The 17,133-nt window shown below is 36.8% G+C and overlaps 1 protein-coding gene across 1 annotated transcript in view; it reads right to left on the bottom strand.

Moving 5' to 3' along the window:
- The window catches only part of LOC150078091 (cGMP-dependent 3',5'-cyclic phosphodiesterase-like), a 329,128-nt gene that overhangs the window by 50,282 nt on the left and 261,713 nt on the right, over nucleotides 1-17,133 (bottom strand). Inside the window, exon 21 of the mRNA XM_090384462.1 lies at nucleotides 14,492-14,539. Coding sequence (XP_090240588.1) covers nucleotides 14,492-14,539 — 48 coding nt within the window. The remainder of the gene's footprint in view (nucleotides 1-14,491; nucleotides 14,540-17,133) is intronic.

Here is a 17,133-nt window from a genome sequence, read left to right as displayed (position 1 = left end):
AAGGCAAATTTACTCACATCTATCCTACATCTGTCTTTTCTCAATTTGAATTTATGCCCTCTCAGTGATTATTCTGAGGAAGAGGAAGAATCCCATCAGCATTGAGCATGCTCAAACCATTCAAGGCTTTATACACCTCTATCAGATCACCTCGCCGGTGCCTAGTCTCCAGACACTGTAATTTGCATAACTTAAGCCTTTCTTCATAAGAGCACCCCTTTGTTCCATTCACTAATCTTGTTGCCCTTCTCTGTACTCGTTCCAGCAGCTCTACATCCTTCTTGAAATGAGGCCTCCAGACCTGTATACAGTACTCTAGGTGTGGCCTGACCATTGCCTTATACAAGGGAATAATCACCTCCTTATCTCTGCTAGAAAAATTACTATATATCATTGACAATACATCATGAGCTACTCTTGCAGCCCGTCTGCGCTGCTCAGAGAACTTCATATTTGCCTGCACACTCACCCCCAGGTCCCTTTCATTCTCTACCACTGTCAGTGTAGTACCATAGAGTTGATACGTTGCTCTGGGGTTGCACCTGGGGTAGATCCCATCCACCCCAGGTGCCTTTCTTGTATTTATCTTCAACAATTCTCCTCAACTTTACTCTCAGTTATTACAAGATTCTCTAGCTTACTGCCAAAGTTGAATACACCTCTGGCATTCCCCTCGCTGAATAACTCCTCATGTGTGAATGTCGATGCAAAATATTCATTCAGTTTGTTAGCTACCTGAGCAGGATCATCAACAGTTGACCCATCGATATCAAGTGGACCAATCTGATTCATCCCCTTCCTTCTAGAGTTTACATAAGTAAAGAACTCTTTGCTGTTTTTCTTTGCATCCCTTGCCAAAGATTTCTCGTAATCTGCCTTCGCCTGCCTAATCTCTTTTGTAACTTGGTTACAGATCAACTTGTATCAATCATAGGCTTCTGTGTCACGTGTTAATTTGTATGTATCCCATGCATTTTTCTTCTGTGCCATGTGTCTCATTAGTTCATCTGACATCCACTTGGGGAAGATGGATTGCAAAGTAGCAACACATACGACATACCCGATATTCTTCCTGATGAGGTAGAACATGCATTGAAGAAAATGAAGAATAAGAAAGCCCCAGGGGAAGATGAAGTTACTGTAGAGTTGTTAAAATTGGGAGGAAGAGACATAACACAAAAACCTGGCACGGCTCTTCACAAAGTGCATTAGAAAAGGCATGATGCCTAAGCAGTGGAATAATGCAATCATAGTTTTCCTGCATAAGAAAGGAGATAAATCAGAAATTGGAAATTATAGACCAATTAGCTTGTTATCCCACATCTACAAGTTGTTCACAACGGTCATTACTAACAGATTAGAAAGAATACTTGATGAGAATCAACCGAAAGAGCAAGCTGGCTTTAGGACAGGCCTTCACGTAATATCACAGCTAATGGAGAAAGCAAATGAATATAAAACACCATTATGCCTGGCATTTGTGGATTATGAAAAGGCATTTGACTCCATACAGCATAAGGCAATGTTTCGGGCACTAGAAAGACAAGGCATAGATACCCCATATATTATGATTTTGAAGAAAATATATGAGAGTGCTACCTCCTTTATTAGACTAGACAAAGACAGTAGGAAATTTAAAATTGAGAAAGGAGTTCGAAAAGGAGACACAATATCTCCAAAGCTGTTTACTACTGCCCTTGAGGAAGCTTTCAGAAGATTAGACTGGTCACAGAAAGGAGTCAATGTGAACGGAGAGTACCTAAACCATTTACGATTTGCAGATGACATTGTGGTCATAAGCCACGATCCCAACGAATTAGAGGAAAATCTTAATCAGTTATGCACAGTTAGTAAGGATTTTGGACTAAAGATGAATATGGCTAAAACAAAAGCAATGATGAACAAGTATGCCACAGAAAGAGAAATAATGATTGAAGGAGCAGTAATTGAAAAGGTGGAGTCATATACTTATCTGGGACAAGTTATTAGCTGTAATAATGATAAATGGCTGGAAGACAAGAGAAGAATAAATTTTGGATGGATAGCATTCAGGAAATATAGTCACATACTGAAGAGCAATATCCCAGTTTGTCTGAAACGTAAAATAATGAACCAATGTATACTCCACACCATGACTTATGGAAGTGAAACTTGGGCACTCACCAAAAGAATGGAAGAGAAGCTGAGAACTACACAGTGAAGAATGGAACGAATTATATTGGGAATCAGACTGTTAGATAAGAAGAGAAACACATGGATTAGGCAGCAAACTCAAGTAAAGGACATTCTTATCAAAACTAAAGAACTAAAATGGTCTTAGGCAGGACACATAGCTCGTAGACATGATGACAGATGGACTAAGAAAATAACAGAATGGTATCCAAGAGGAGCTAGAAGAAAACCTGGAAGACAAAGGCGGAGATGGATAGATGAAATTCATGAGTTTGTGGGTGGTAAATGGATGGCCAGTGCTCAAAACAGAAGGAACTGGAAAGTTGCTGGAGAGGCCTTCATCCTGCAGTGGATTGAAAATGGCTGATGATGATAATGATGATGATGATGATTGGTATTATGTGACAATGACGTTGACATTTCTTAATTATGGTTTATATCTGGCTAAAATATCCTATTAATTTTAAATAAGCAAATATATTTTCAATGTTGGAGTTATCGCCTAGGATTTGTAATAGTCAGAGAATCCTGAATATTTATAGGGAGATGGAAGGCTGATTGTTGCACCATGTGGTATTGTGGACATTCTATAAGGAAATGTTTTACAGTGAGTTGACAAGAACAGTGAAGACATTCTGGAGGATTTGCTTTCGTGAGTAAGTACAAGTGTATAATATGTGTATGTCCAATGTGCAGTCTGGTTAAAATGACTTCTTCATGCCGATTCTTATGGAGACTAATTCCACAGCTGAAGTTCATGTTTTATTTGAAACAGTTTATTGTTTGGTTCATTTTTCCACATTTGTGACCACTGAGTGTGGAGAATCTGTTTTATGATAGGTCTGTAATCGGAAAGTGGAACTTTGTAAAGCCTTAGGTTTGTATTTGTAGAATTCTTTGCTGCTCGATCAGCACCTTCATTACCTTCAATGCCTGCATGTCCTGGGATCCAATAGAAATTTACTTGCCTTCTTTTGCTTTTGAGCTTCAAAAGATGAGCTTTTAGCTGGTGAAGGATGAGATGTGATGGAGTCTGCTTTTGTTGGAGAGCATGTATTGCACTCAATGAATCTGTGTATATGAGATGTTTCAGAAGAGGAGAAAATGCAATGTAGGTTGAATAGCTCAGCAGAATAGCTACTGCATTGGTTTGGGAGTTGCTGTGAGATAACAGTGTGTGTGTGGAAGGACCACTGCAGCACCAACTTGGGTATCTGTTTTAGAGCCATCTGTATATATTTTAAGATATTCAGAGAACTGTGATGAGTAAGCTGCATGCATCTGTTTTATGTTGACAATTGCCAGAGTGCTTTTTCCCCACTGTTTAAAATAAGTGTCACAGTTAGGCATGAAAGTGTGCCATGGTGGAATACTTATGCTATTATCCTCATGTACGTTGTCAAAGCTTAGGTCCCATTTTGAAACTAGTTCTTTTAGTCATATTCCAGCTGGTTTATTTACTGTGGGTTTATTGCTGTAGAGGTTCGCCCACTGTGGACTGAAGAGATACTGCCAAGTAGGATGATGAAGAAGACTTAGGATTTTAATAGCATAGTTTAATAGCAGAATTTGCCTCTGGAGATTTAGTGAAGGCCCATGGGTCTCCGCATATATGCTTTGTACAGGCGATGTTCTGTATGACCCCTAAGGAAATTCATTAGGCACTATGGTGTATAGGGTCAAGCCATTGGATGACACTTGGTCTAGACGAGCTATGTACAGGGGCTCCATAGTCTAGTCTTGATCTGATTAAAGCACAGTATAGATGAAGTAGTGTGAACCGATCAGCTCTCTATTTCATTGCAGAAAGAAGTCCGAGAATATTTAGTTTTTTCTGACAGGTTGTTCGGAGGCATTTGTTATGTTCCAAAAAGTTAAGTTTTTTATTGAGAATCAAGCCAAGGAAACGTATACTATTTGCTAGAGGTATCAGCTGGTTTTCTAGTCTTATTTCTGGATCTTGGTGCATTTTTCGCTTTCTACAGAAATGTATGGCCATTGTTTTTCGTTGTGATATTCTGTAGCCATTGTTTTTAGTCCACAATTCTATTTTTTTAACTGAGCTTTGTAATTGCCTTTCAATCATGTTCATGTTTTGTGAATGGCATGAAATGGTAACTTCATCTGCATAAAGGAATGTTTCAATTGTTTTCAGTATGTCTTTTGTTATAGAATTTATTTTGATCATAAACAAAGTTGCACTCAGCACTGAACCCTGAGGAACTCCTTCTTCCTAAGTATATGTTTGACAACTTGTTTTGGTATTTCACTTGGAAGGTTCTGAGCTTCAAAAAATTTTGTATTAAAATTGGTAGGTGTCCCCACAAACCAATGTTGTGGAGGTCATTCAAAATGACATATCGCCAGGTAGTGTCGAAGGCCTTTTCTATGTCGAGACTGATCATGATCAGATGCTCATTCCTTAGAAAAGCATTGCGAATTTGTATTTGCCTCTGCTTTTATCATGGGGTCCAGAGATGATCTTTTTTTGCAGAAGCCATATTGTGTTTAGTAAGTTATATTTTTCCAAGAACCAGGTTAGTCGGTTATTCACCATTTTCTCCAGGGTTTTCCCGAGGCGATTGGTCAATAGTTTGTGGGGGATCGTATGATCTTTGCCAGGTTTAGGGAAAGCAATTACAAGGGAGTGATGCCAGGAGTTTGGATAATAGTTTTCAATATAAATTCTATTGTATAATTTAAGTAATGTATTTAGAGATTTTTGACTAAGTTGCTGTATCATTTGATAGTGAACACCATCGGGTCCTACTGGACTCCTCCTTGACTTAGTCAAAGCTTTCTACATTTCTTCTATATTGAAAGGCTGGTTGTATGAGAGATGTTCGCTGGTATTGAAGTTTAGTTTGTAATTTTCTGCTACAGCTTTCGTTTTCTGAAAGGATGGGATATATGCTGATACTGCTGATATACTTGCAAAAGTAGCTGCAAGTATGTTTACGATTTCCTTGGAGTTAGTGATCTCCTGTCCATTGAAGTTTATAAGTGGAGTTGGTACTGAAAGAAATTTCCCATTAAGTTTTCTGATTTTGTTCTATATAACATGCGTATCTGTATTTCTGTTAATTGTGGAGGTGAAATCTATTCATGAATTCTTTCTACTCCTACGGCATATATCTGGCTCTAGCTCTAGCTTTTTTAAAATTTATGAGATTTTCGGAGGTGGAATACTTTCCGAAAAGATTCCAAGCCTTGTTCTTCTCTCTCTCTCTTGGCCAAACTGCATTCATCATTCCACCACGCTATGGCATGTTTATGATACTTGCCAGAAGACCAAGGGATTGTAGCTTCAGCTGTCATTAATATCTGGTTTGTGACATGAGTTATAGCATTGTCTATTGGCTGAATAGTGATTATTTGTTCATCTATTGTTGCAAGAGTTGTATATTTTGTCCAGTCAGCTTTGTGAAACCTCCCATCTTTTTTGGCCATCGTAATGTGTAATATCATTTGTTAATATTTTTCAGACCACAGGGAGATGGTCGCTGTTAAGTGGATTGTTCAAGATTGACCACTCAAAAAGTGGGTATAAGGCTGGTGAACATATGGAAATGTCAATGGCTGAAGTTGTTCCTGTGGGTAAATGGATGTATGTTGCTACTCCAGTGTTAAGGAGTGAGAGATTCTGCTCTTCCAATAATTTCTCGATCAATCTTCCACGTTTGTCTTGGTGTTGAGACCCCCATAGAGGATGGTGCCCATTTATGTCTCCCATGGTAACGACTGGGGGTGGTAGCTGAGTTACCAATGCTTCAAGATCTGCATATGCATACAGATTTGGTGGAAGGTAAAGTGAGACTAGTGAGAATGTAAACTGTACTGAGACTCGTACTGCAACTTCTTCCAAAGATGTTTGCAGCTGGAGGCGTTTACATGGAATTCTGGAGTCAATTAAAATAGCCACTCCAACATGTGGTCCACTGGAAGGGAATCAGTCTTGTCTGTAGATACCGTAATGGTTCACTGCTATGTTTACTTGTGGAGTTAGGTTTGTTTCTTGAAGGCAGACACCTATCGGATGATATTTGTCAATCAAGTTACAAATATCATCAATGTTACTGCGGAAACTTCAACAATCCCATTGTATTATTGTACGCATTATGTTGGTTTCGTATTTGTATCTGTCTTTTTGTGAATGGTAGTCTGCTTATTTCTTTCAAGCTTTTTCTCTTTTTTGGGGAAATATGGATGAGTATCCATCTCTTCCTCAGCATATATCTCTAAGATTGGTTCCTCTAAGACTTCTTTTTCATGTGTGTCCATGTGATCATGGACAGAGGATTTGTCTCCTGTATCTATATCTTTAGCATTTGTGTTTGATTGTGAAGAGGAAGATGTGTCTGGAGGAATTGTAACTGGTGTGTTGATGGCTTGACTGGAAGTTACAATTCCTCCAGACACATCTGGAGGAATTGTAACTGGTGTGTTGATGGCTTGACTGGAAGTTGACTTTGAGAATGAGTTTAGTGATGGAGTTAAGATTGAGTGAGCCCAATCAGATATAGAGATTGTTGTTGTTGTTATTTGGTTTTTAGGAGCATTAGCAACTAAGGCCATATTGCACCAGGATATGCGGTGGTCATTCCCTGACCTTTCCGCATCCTCCGTATTTGGTGGTGACGGGCTCGAACCGATATAGAAATGTTGAGAGGAACTGTAACATTGGTTTGAATCGTAGTGGTAGTGGGTAATAGCAGATAACAGTTTGTGTTGTTGGACAGTTGCTGCATATGAGTGTGTTCCTGTGATTTCTGTCTTTGTTCCTGTGTTCCTATTCTTGTGTTCCCATCTTTGCTTCAAGATAAGTAACTTTATGCTCAGTTTTGTACTTCTGAATCATTTTTTTCTCTTTTCCATGTTTCACAGTCTTTGGAAAAAGCGGAGTGATTGCCTTTACAGTTTGGACACTGTAAAGATTATGCAGAACATTCAGTATGGGCATGATCTTTAGACCCACATGAAGCACATACTGCAGCCCCTCGACATACTGCCTGTGAATGCCCAAATTTCTGACATTTGAAGCATCTGATAGGGTTCGGTATATATGGTCGGACATGACATTTCAAATATCCGGCCTTTACAGAAGTTGGTGGATTTGGCAAATTAAATGTTAGTATTATGTTTCTAGTTGGAAGTAATGAGCCATCCCTTTTAATTAGGATTCTCTTGGCCTGAATTACATTTTAGTCTGAGAGTTCCAGTTTAATTTCTTCGTCAGTTACATGTAGAAGGTCCCATTCAGTTAACTCCTTTTGAGTAGTTTAAGGTGGCATGAGGTGACACTTCTATGGAAGTTCCTCCAAGTGTTTTTAAATTTAAAAAATTTATCAGAGTGCTTGCATTCTATTGTTTCAACAAGCAAATCACCTGATTTCAGTTGGCGAACCATTTTCGGTGCGCCAGCAACATTCTCTAAACATTTTTGAATCAGAAACGGAGAGAGCTTACTGACTGGCTGGTCAGTCAATGAATGGATTATAAGGAAGTGAGGCCAGATATTCTGGTCTGCTTGAATTCATTGAATTGAATTCAATGAACTGAATTCATTGAATCTGCTTGAATTCATCGACTGACCAGCCAGTCAGAGCTTGCTGACTGGCTGGTCAGTCAATGAATGGATTATAAGGAAGTGAGGCCAGATATTCTGGTCTGTATCCTTCTTTTGTCTTTTAGCATAGGAAAGGTTGTAATCTTCCTGCTCTCTGGAATGTGATGGGATATTCCACCTGCAAGAGTCGGTGTCGGTGTTGGTATGATCCATATTGCTCCTTTCAGCCCTTGGCAGATTGATTTTTCTGCCAAGGTTTCCAGCCCTACCATGCGGAGGCAGGAGCAGTGCCTGATGTGACCAAGTTTCACTGTATTTGGTTTTTAGGAGCATTAGCAACTAAGGCCATATTGCTCTGGGGATATGCGGTGGTCATCACTGACCTTTCCGCATCCTCCGTATTTGGTGGTCACGGGCTTGAACCCCGGTCTAATCAAGAAGTGTGTGCTACGCACTGCTGCTCCTGCCCACGGAGGCGCCTTGGTGTGACCAAGTGGAAAGTAGTGGGTGTTAGTAATAAAGAAGAAAGCAGAAAGGTGGCTTTCCTTTCTTGCTTTGTACAGGAACTTTTGTAACAAGAACTGATTAAATAAATAGATTTATTAACGACAAGAACGTAAGAGAACTATAATTCACTTTTGGAAATTGCAGTGATATCACAGAAAAATGGCTTGGTCACAATCGCTTGGTACCTGGGGCCAAGGAGAAGTTTTACCTTCTTTTTAACAATTGCAGTGTTCTGAAAGAGCCCATATATGTCATACAATTTTGATTATCCTGAAGTGATTCAAAGTAAACTCTATAGTGAATAATTTTTCTATGTATATACTATTCTCAATGAGAATCTGATATATATAGTTATATTAGAGTATTAGTATCAATAGTGGGCAAATAATGCAATAAAGCAAGATTATAGAGCATCAGCAAAAAAAAAAAAAAAAAAAAGAGCACACACACACACACTTCACCTATCCATCTCCAAGAATTTGTCTAGTTTTTCCTTGAATTTATCAAAACCATCCACTTCAACAACAGATGGAAGTTTGTTAAACAAATCAATTACCCACTGGCTGAAGGTAAACTTCCACATATCTACCCTGCAACCAATTCTTCATCAATTTGAATTTATGCCCCCTCATGGGTGTAGTCTCAGCAAGAGGAAGAATGCCATCAATTTTGAGATTATTCCCATTAAAGACCTTAAACACCTCAATCAAGATCTTCTCGCAGGTACCCAGTGTCACCAGATGCTGCAATTTACAGAAATGAAGCCTTTGTGTTGGTAGGAGCACCCTTTTGTTCCCTTCACTAATATAATTGCCTTCACTGCACCCCTTTCCAGCAGATCTATATTCTTCCTAAAATGAGGCCTCCATACATGTATACAGTACTCAAGATGCAGCCTAACCATGGCCTTATACAATGCCATAATCACCTCCTTATCCCTACTAGCAAAATTCTTGTATATCATCAACAAAACCCCATGAGCTCCTGGCAGAGCATCTGCACTGCTCAGAGAACTTTAAATCTGACTGCAAAATTAACTCCAAGTCCTTTAAAATTTCCCCTACCCTGAGTGTAGTACCACACAGTTGATATGTTAATCTGGGATTACTGCTACCCATGTGCAGTAACATTCACTTGTCAATATTAAACTTCAACTGTCACTTCTCAGCCCATCAGGCTAATTTTTCTACAACTTGTTGCAGTAGTCTTTGTATCATATATCTTATTTTTTTGTTTTGTTATTTGGTTTTTAGGAGCATTAGCAACTAAGGCCATATTGCTCCGGGATATGTGGTGGTCATTCCCTGACCTTTCCACATCCTCGGTATTTGGTGGTGACAGGCTCGAACCCCGGTCTAATCAAGAAGCGTGTGCTACGCACTGGCTGCTCCTTCCCACCTGGCTATGGGGGCGCCTATATATATATATATATACAGTAATACCCCGACTTACGCTACCCCGACTTACGCGAACTCGGAGTTACGCAGTTCTTGATTTTTTTCGTTTGGCAACGCTGCCGCCCACTATCTTCAAGGTCGTTTTTAATATGTTATTGATATACGGTGCGACGGCGGAGAATGAGAGCGAAAGATGAACAAAATTCAACTTTGCTGCTTTTATGTTTTTTATATCGGTGAAGGGGAAACACATTTCACCATAATAACGTAAAAACCAACACAATTCCAGCTATCGGTATAATCGCAAATGCAATTAGATCGAGTTTACTACCAGTTTATAACAGATTTCACTAGCAGAAACGCAACTGGATTTTTATTATTGTAAAGTATACAAAGTAGATTTTAATCTACTTTGTATCATATTTCTAGAAATGTGAGGTGTTAATAGTGTATCTCTGCCTTTATGGTGTTGTTTATTCAGTTGCTACATGCGCGCAGCTTTGTTTATGCGTATCAAGCGTGCCTCCTCGTTTTGTAATTGTGCTTTATTCCCTAAAAATGAGTAAAATACTTAAAAGGTGTGAAAAGGAAGCGTCCTGGTGAAGACACTGCAGATTCAGAGAGAAAAAGAAAAGCAATTATCGATAAACAGAGGCGGACTGGATCAAAAATTCTTACCCGGGAAAATTTATAGTGGCCTCATACTATGGTTTATGGCCAAAATCACACCGGCCCACTGGGGTTTCCCCGGCAAGGCTTATGGCCAGTCCGCCTCTGTCAATAGAGAAAAAATATGAAATTGTGAAACGCTTTGAGCGAAATGAAAGACCATGTGATATTGCACGTGCTACAGGCCTAAATGAAGCAACGGTGAAAAGCACATGACAATTGCAAACTTGACAGGTTGAAAATTGAAAAGGGCTCAATTGTAAAGGGATTAAAAATTTTAGAAAACATAGACTCCAGCGAAGAACGCATTATAGCTACAAAGCAAGGAATAAAAAAATTATTAGCTTGCTACGACGAAATTCTGCGTGAAAAAAAGAAGGCGCTGTGTCGTCAGACGAATTTGTTAGATTTTATGAAGCCATCGACAATGAAATAACTTTTTTACGTAAGTCATTTGTTTTTTTAATACATATTTTGTATTAATATGTATAAAGAACTGCAATTTTATTAATATTTTTCTTCTAAACTAGTGTTTTTGTTAGTCCTTGGTCCCAATTAAGCAAAATTTATATGTATTTATATGCAAAGTTGTACCCCGACTTACGCGAATTCGACTTACGCGATTTTCGTCGGACCCACCTATCGCGTAACTTCGGGGTATTACTGTATCTTATATATTTGTATCTTATATCTTTGTATCATATCTTATATATTTTTTATCTTATATCTTTCTATCATATCTTATATATTTTTTATCTTATATCTTTCTATCATATCTTATATATTTTTTATCTTATATCTTTCTATCATATCTTATATATTTTTATCTTATATCTTTCTATCATATCTTATATATTTTTATCTTATATCTTTCTATCATATATCTTTGTATATCTATAGCAGTCTTTGTGTAATCTGAAAACTTAGATATAAAGTCTGATATATTTTTTATCAATATCATTAATAAATACAGAAAACAATAATGGGCCCAGCACCAAAAGCTGGGGAACCCAACAATAACATTAGTACATGAAAAGCAATGTCCATTAATAACCACTCTCTGTCTTCTCCTACTCGACCATCCCTTTATCCAGAGCAGTAACTTCACCTTAATTCCACACTGTCCCAGCAGTCCTTTATTTGCAACAGTATCAAAAGCCTTCCTAAAATCCAAGTATGATATCAAAATTATTTTTTGCATCCAGTTCTTTTGTTACTGCATCCTAATATCCAAGCAGCTTGGTCAGATAAGATCTCCCCTTAACAAATCCATGATGTGACTTCAGTATAATTGCATTCCTGTCTAATGGTCATGCATTACTTCTTTAATCAGTGACTCCATTATTTTTCTTGGAATTTAGCTAACAGGAATTAAGCTAACAGGTCTGTAATTAATCATGTCACCTTTTTGATCCCTCTTTGTGAATTTGGAGATACATTTGCACATCTTAAGCCCACGGGAACCTTTCTTGAATTCAAAGATGCTCCCATAATTATGGTTAGTAGTATTCTTACCTCCTTTGCTGTCCCCTTAATATAACTGGATTGATTCCATCCACTCTAGGTACCTTTTTTTATGTTTAGCCTCAATAATTTCTCTTCCACTTTCCTTTCAGTTATAACAAAAATTATTTAGCTCCCTATTAGAGTTTGATAAACTTCTGGCATCCACTTCCCTAAAGAATTCCTCATGTGTAAATGTAGATGCAAAATACCTATTCAGTTTGTCAGCAACCCAAGCAGGATCATCAGCAGTTAAACTATAAACAACAAGTGGACCAATGATTTAACTCCTCCTGTATCACCTGATTTATATGCATTCCATTCATTTTTCATCAGTTCATCTAATATCCATCAAGTCTCATCAGTTCATCCAATATCCATTTAGGTCTAAGCCTGGAAAGGTATTTCTTAGTCTGAATGAAAAGTTTAATAGCTTCTACAATTACTTCTCCGAATGCTTTCCATTTAGAATTTGCTGTCGGTAACATCAGATAGTCCCACTGTATAGAATTTAAAAACTATCTGAGGCCACTGTATTCACCCTTATGAAAGCCAAAGTGCTTCCTTTTATCCTAGACAGCAGTTATGTCTTTAGGTAAATCCCACAGTAATACACTGTGATCATTGATACCCAGTGGGTCTTTTACCTACAGATTCAAACAAACTGCTGTACATCCTGAGGAATCAGACTGTGAGGTATCTGTATATTCTAGGTTATAATCAACAAATCTGTTATAACAGCAATTATTTTTAATGAAAATGTAGTGCTCAAAACTGATCCTTGTGGAACACCTTCTTCACATTGAGAGAGAGTGGAGGAAGGGAGGGAAACATACTGAATAAAAGCATCTGCAATGTTAGTTTCCATTCTAACTAAATCATCCAAGTGGACCTGTTTCATCTTTAGCCACATTGTACATTACAATAAATATTCATTTCTTTCTAAGAATGATACTAATTGTGCTTTCACTATTTGTTTTAAAACTCTTCAAAGGAAGCTGGTTAATGTAATTAGATGTAAATTGCCAGGGTTTGTTGATTCTTTTCTTGTTTTCAGAAAAGCCAAGCCATTGTGATGATTTAACATATCACAGTACAAGTTATCTGGTCTGACTGCCTTTATTTCAAAAGAGAACATAGCCACATATAATTCTTTTGTGAAAAGCTTGTTATATCACTCAGATTCTTTGATGACAAAATTAAGTTGTATTTCTCATTTTGTTCTTTCACTGTTAAAAATTCCAAAATGTATGAGCAAATTTTTCACCTAATATACTAGCTAATTCAGCAGGTCCAGTAAATTTACTTCCAATATTTTCTAATATTGGAAAAGAATGGTTAAAATATTTACTGGTCATTTTGCAAATTCTATCCCTGGTTATTTTCATAATGGCTGATGGAGTTATTGTTGAAGTGTCCAAAACCAAAATCCAAGAATCCAATTTGCTATGTTGGCTTGTTTATCCTGCTTTGACATGGGCTTCTTTAAAATTTATTAAGTTTTAGTGGGACAAATGGACCCAAACTTTATTTTGTGCATTTATGTGCACAATGATATTAGATGGACAGGAAAGCAGGTATACAAAAATAAATACATTTTCTGTTTATACATTGGGATGACCACATAAAGTCAAAGGAGTTGACAAGATAGAAATACAAGAAAATTACCATATTTAGTCATACAAGCTTGAATTACAGCCACTTAAAGTATATGTATTTCCATACCCTCACACTTGACTTTGGTCACCTTCTTTAAGACTTTGGATTTGGTTGACTGCAAATTTTTTCTGAGGCAAGATATGGCATTATTGTTTTCTTTTCTAATAATATAATTATTTAATTTTTCTAATTTGCTGCAACTCTCTCAATTCACTTAATTAGGTTCCACATAGCACAATGGTGGAGTGACATGGTTGTTTATTTATCAAGGTAGCTCTATCCCTGGAAAAATGGTTCTTACTAATGGATTTTAATCTACTTTCCAAGCAGCAGTAACACCCAGTAGCAACGATTTTCTAATAATATACCCATTTAATTTAATCAGTTTTAAGCAGTACCTGTCATCACAATAAATATGCTCAATTAATATTAAACTTGGCAGAAGGCTCCTCCAGAGCCAGGTGGGCAGGAGCAGCAGTGCATAGCACACGCTTCTTGATTAAACCAGGGTTCAAGCCCACGACCACCAAATACGGAGGATGCAGAAAGGTCAGGGAATGACCACCACATATCCCCAGAGCAATATGGCCTTAGTTGCTAATGTTCCTAAAAACCAAATAACAACTTGGCAGAAATATTCTTAATATTTAATCCAGAACTAAGCAGAGCAAAAACATGTTGAGAGATTACAGGATGGTTTAGATTGAATAGAAACTTACAATTTTGAGGAAGTAAGTAGCCTGTTTTTTTTTTTGTTTTTTTTAAATTTAAAATATACTAAGTGGCTGTATGACATTATAATTACATTTTTGCAATAATTTCTTAATGTAATGGAATTATTTGATTACAATAGCTTTTATCAACAACTAACACAAGACTATCAAAATTTCTCTGCCTCCCCATTTTTTGTTTCATTAAAAATATTTTAATGATTTTAATATTAATATTAGTTTATGTAAGTTGATTAAAAAGTATTTCAATATAAATTACAGGTTTGTAAATACAAATTTTCTCTCACCTCCATTACAGAGCCTTCTGAACTATATAATGCTGCAAGGACAGACTTCTGTTAAAAAGATTTAGAAAAAATACATTCATTAATCTTTAAATTTAATCCTCATGTTTATAAAGGGCATTCTTCAAATGACAGCCAAATTTCAAGAGGTGTTAATTATGTGATTCTGAGTCAAATGTTATACAAACATGTATCCTAATTAAATGTTATAGCACTGTACACATTTCAAGTTATATACATGGTTGTTGCTGAAAAATAAGAAAATCGAAAGGAAATAAAGCAACTGATAAGCATTTATGATTTTTTTAATTACTATTGCAAGTAATAACAGCAGAGAGATTAATTTTTGCCACCAAGCATAATTAAAAATTTTAGTTAAATACCATTAAGATTCCACATTTTGGTTAAGTAAGATACTGTTCAAAAGGGCCACTGTAGTTCTCTATGCACAGTCTTGTATGAATTCAATCTGTTTGGATTCTAGGAAAATGATGAAGGTAGTCATTCAAATGCCTTCATTATTCTCCTCATTATAGGAAAATAATGAAAAAAAAATTGCATCACCCTCTCCCTTTTTTAGATTGTTTGTCATACTGGCAGTTTTAGAAATAGCTAAAAGAACATATGTAATAACAATACACATAATGAAATTATTAATTGCAGAAAAATTTACTTTTATGTCTTATGAGTAAATATACAATGAAATAAGCTCTTTTCTCCAAAACAACAGCATATTACTTATAGTTCATATAATAACAAAAACTATGAAAGCAGTGATTTTTTTTCATTACTTTGTTCATACTAGGACAACAAGAGGCTATACAACCAAAAAACACAATAAAATGCACATTGTTGTGGCACTGGCTGGATAAGGTTCTGAATGTATTCTTGGGAAATCTCATGGTACCAAATGCATGTTAATATCTCCTTCAGCTCTCTAAGTGTTTTTGGTTTCTTTTGCATTATTGAAGCACCCATTTTGTTCCAACAATTTTCAAGTGGATTGAAGTGTGGACTGTTCTCATCCCACGTTATTGTGTGAATTGATTTAATTAAGAGTGCAACATTTCACGAATTTAAAACTTCTGTTAACTTTATGAAGCAGTACTTATGGCCTTGGATCTAACATGGAGCAGAGTCATGCTGAAAATTACAATTGGCAACATCCCCATAGTGATCTCTAACTGTGGGAAGTAATTTTGTCTCAAGAGTGTCCTTGTACACCTCAGAATTCACTGTACCCTTCAAAAATTCAAGATAACCAACTCCTCTACGTGAAATAAAGCTCCATATCATTTGAGATGCAAAATGTTTCACTGTGAAGATGATACAGTCAGGATGAAATTCTTCTCCTCTTCTTTGTCTATGGCTGTCATGAAAGTTTAATTTTGATTCATCAGAGAAAATAACACATTTACACTGATTCTTGGACCAAAAAGCATACTCTTTTGGCCACTTTAAATGCCAGGCTTTAATTTTTTTGAATCGAAAGTGGCCCTTTCTTGGGTGACAAGCTATTAATCCCAATGAGAAAAAGGCATCTATATACTGCAGCAGTACTTGCCTTTACTCCTGTATCCACCTCCCCATGCTGTTTTGAAATCTGCCGATGAGGATCTTCTGTTTTGGACACACAAACGGACCAGAAATATGTCCTACACTGCAGAAGATATTCATGGACGTCCACTTCCTTTCTTTTTGTTTAGGCTGCCAGTTTCTGATAATTTCCATAATAAATATGCCACTGCTGCGAATGTCCCTCAGCATTCAAAGCAGCAGCAATATTTTTCCTACGTGGTGTTAATTGCAATATTACAGAATACTGCTCCTATGGTGATGGAATCATGTGTGGATGTATGGCACATGGCATCACCTAAGAGATCTTGCTATAGATGGATGATGCAATAGCGTAATGCTATTACAAAATATGATATATTATCAAATTTCACAGAAATTCAATTAATTTTGCAAGTGATGCAATTTTTTAACACCACTGTATATATATATATATATATATATATATCCACAAACTCAATGTAAGTCTGTATCTTTCCTTATCTGCAATTTTTTATTCAATTCCTATGGTTTTCTTTTCTTTTATCTAATATGTAGGATTTTAACTGAATAGCTCTGTAATGCTCAAGAATTGAATTCATATTAACGAAACATTTTCAACTTAAGATTACCTAATAACCCCCCTCCCACAAAGTGGGACTAGCATTTCACATCAAACTTTAACCCTGTATATATGTTACCAATTTGTATCCTGTATTAACTAAGTAATGGAACACTAAGATCTAAGGAAGTGCATCCAGTTGACATAGATGGTCAGTGCAATGTTGAGTCAGTTTGCTGTGACATAAGCACTGGGATAGCAAAAATTAGAGTAGGAGTGTTTATGGGCTTAATGACTCTGATGAGTACAACAAACAACTGTACAGAGAAATAGAGTGGCCAGTAAATCAGACTGTCTTAGAATGGGGGATTTTAACTTCCCAGATATTGACTGGAGCTTGCAGGATTAGTCACTCGCACACCAGCAACTTTTGTAGATCAACTGGATGATAAGCATTAGTAGAGGCATTTGATGCAAGAACGCAAGCTTATGCAGCATCAGGCAAAAAAAAAAATAAATAAATAAAAAA

The sequence above is a fragment of the Mastigoproctus giganteus genome, chromosome 11 (genome assembly GCF_048544385.1).
Source record: "Mastigoproctus giganteus isolate SK-2022 chromosome 11, ASM4854438v1, whole genome shotgun sequence".
Classification (NCBI taxonomy): Eukaryota; Metazoa; Arthropoda; class Arachnida; order Uropygi; family Thelyphonidae; genus Mastigoproctus; species Mastigoproctus giganteus.
This window is presented reverse-complemented; position numbering and strand designations above follow the sequence as displayed.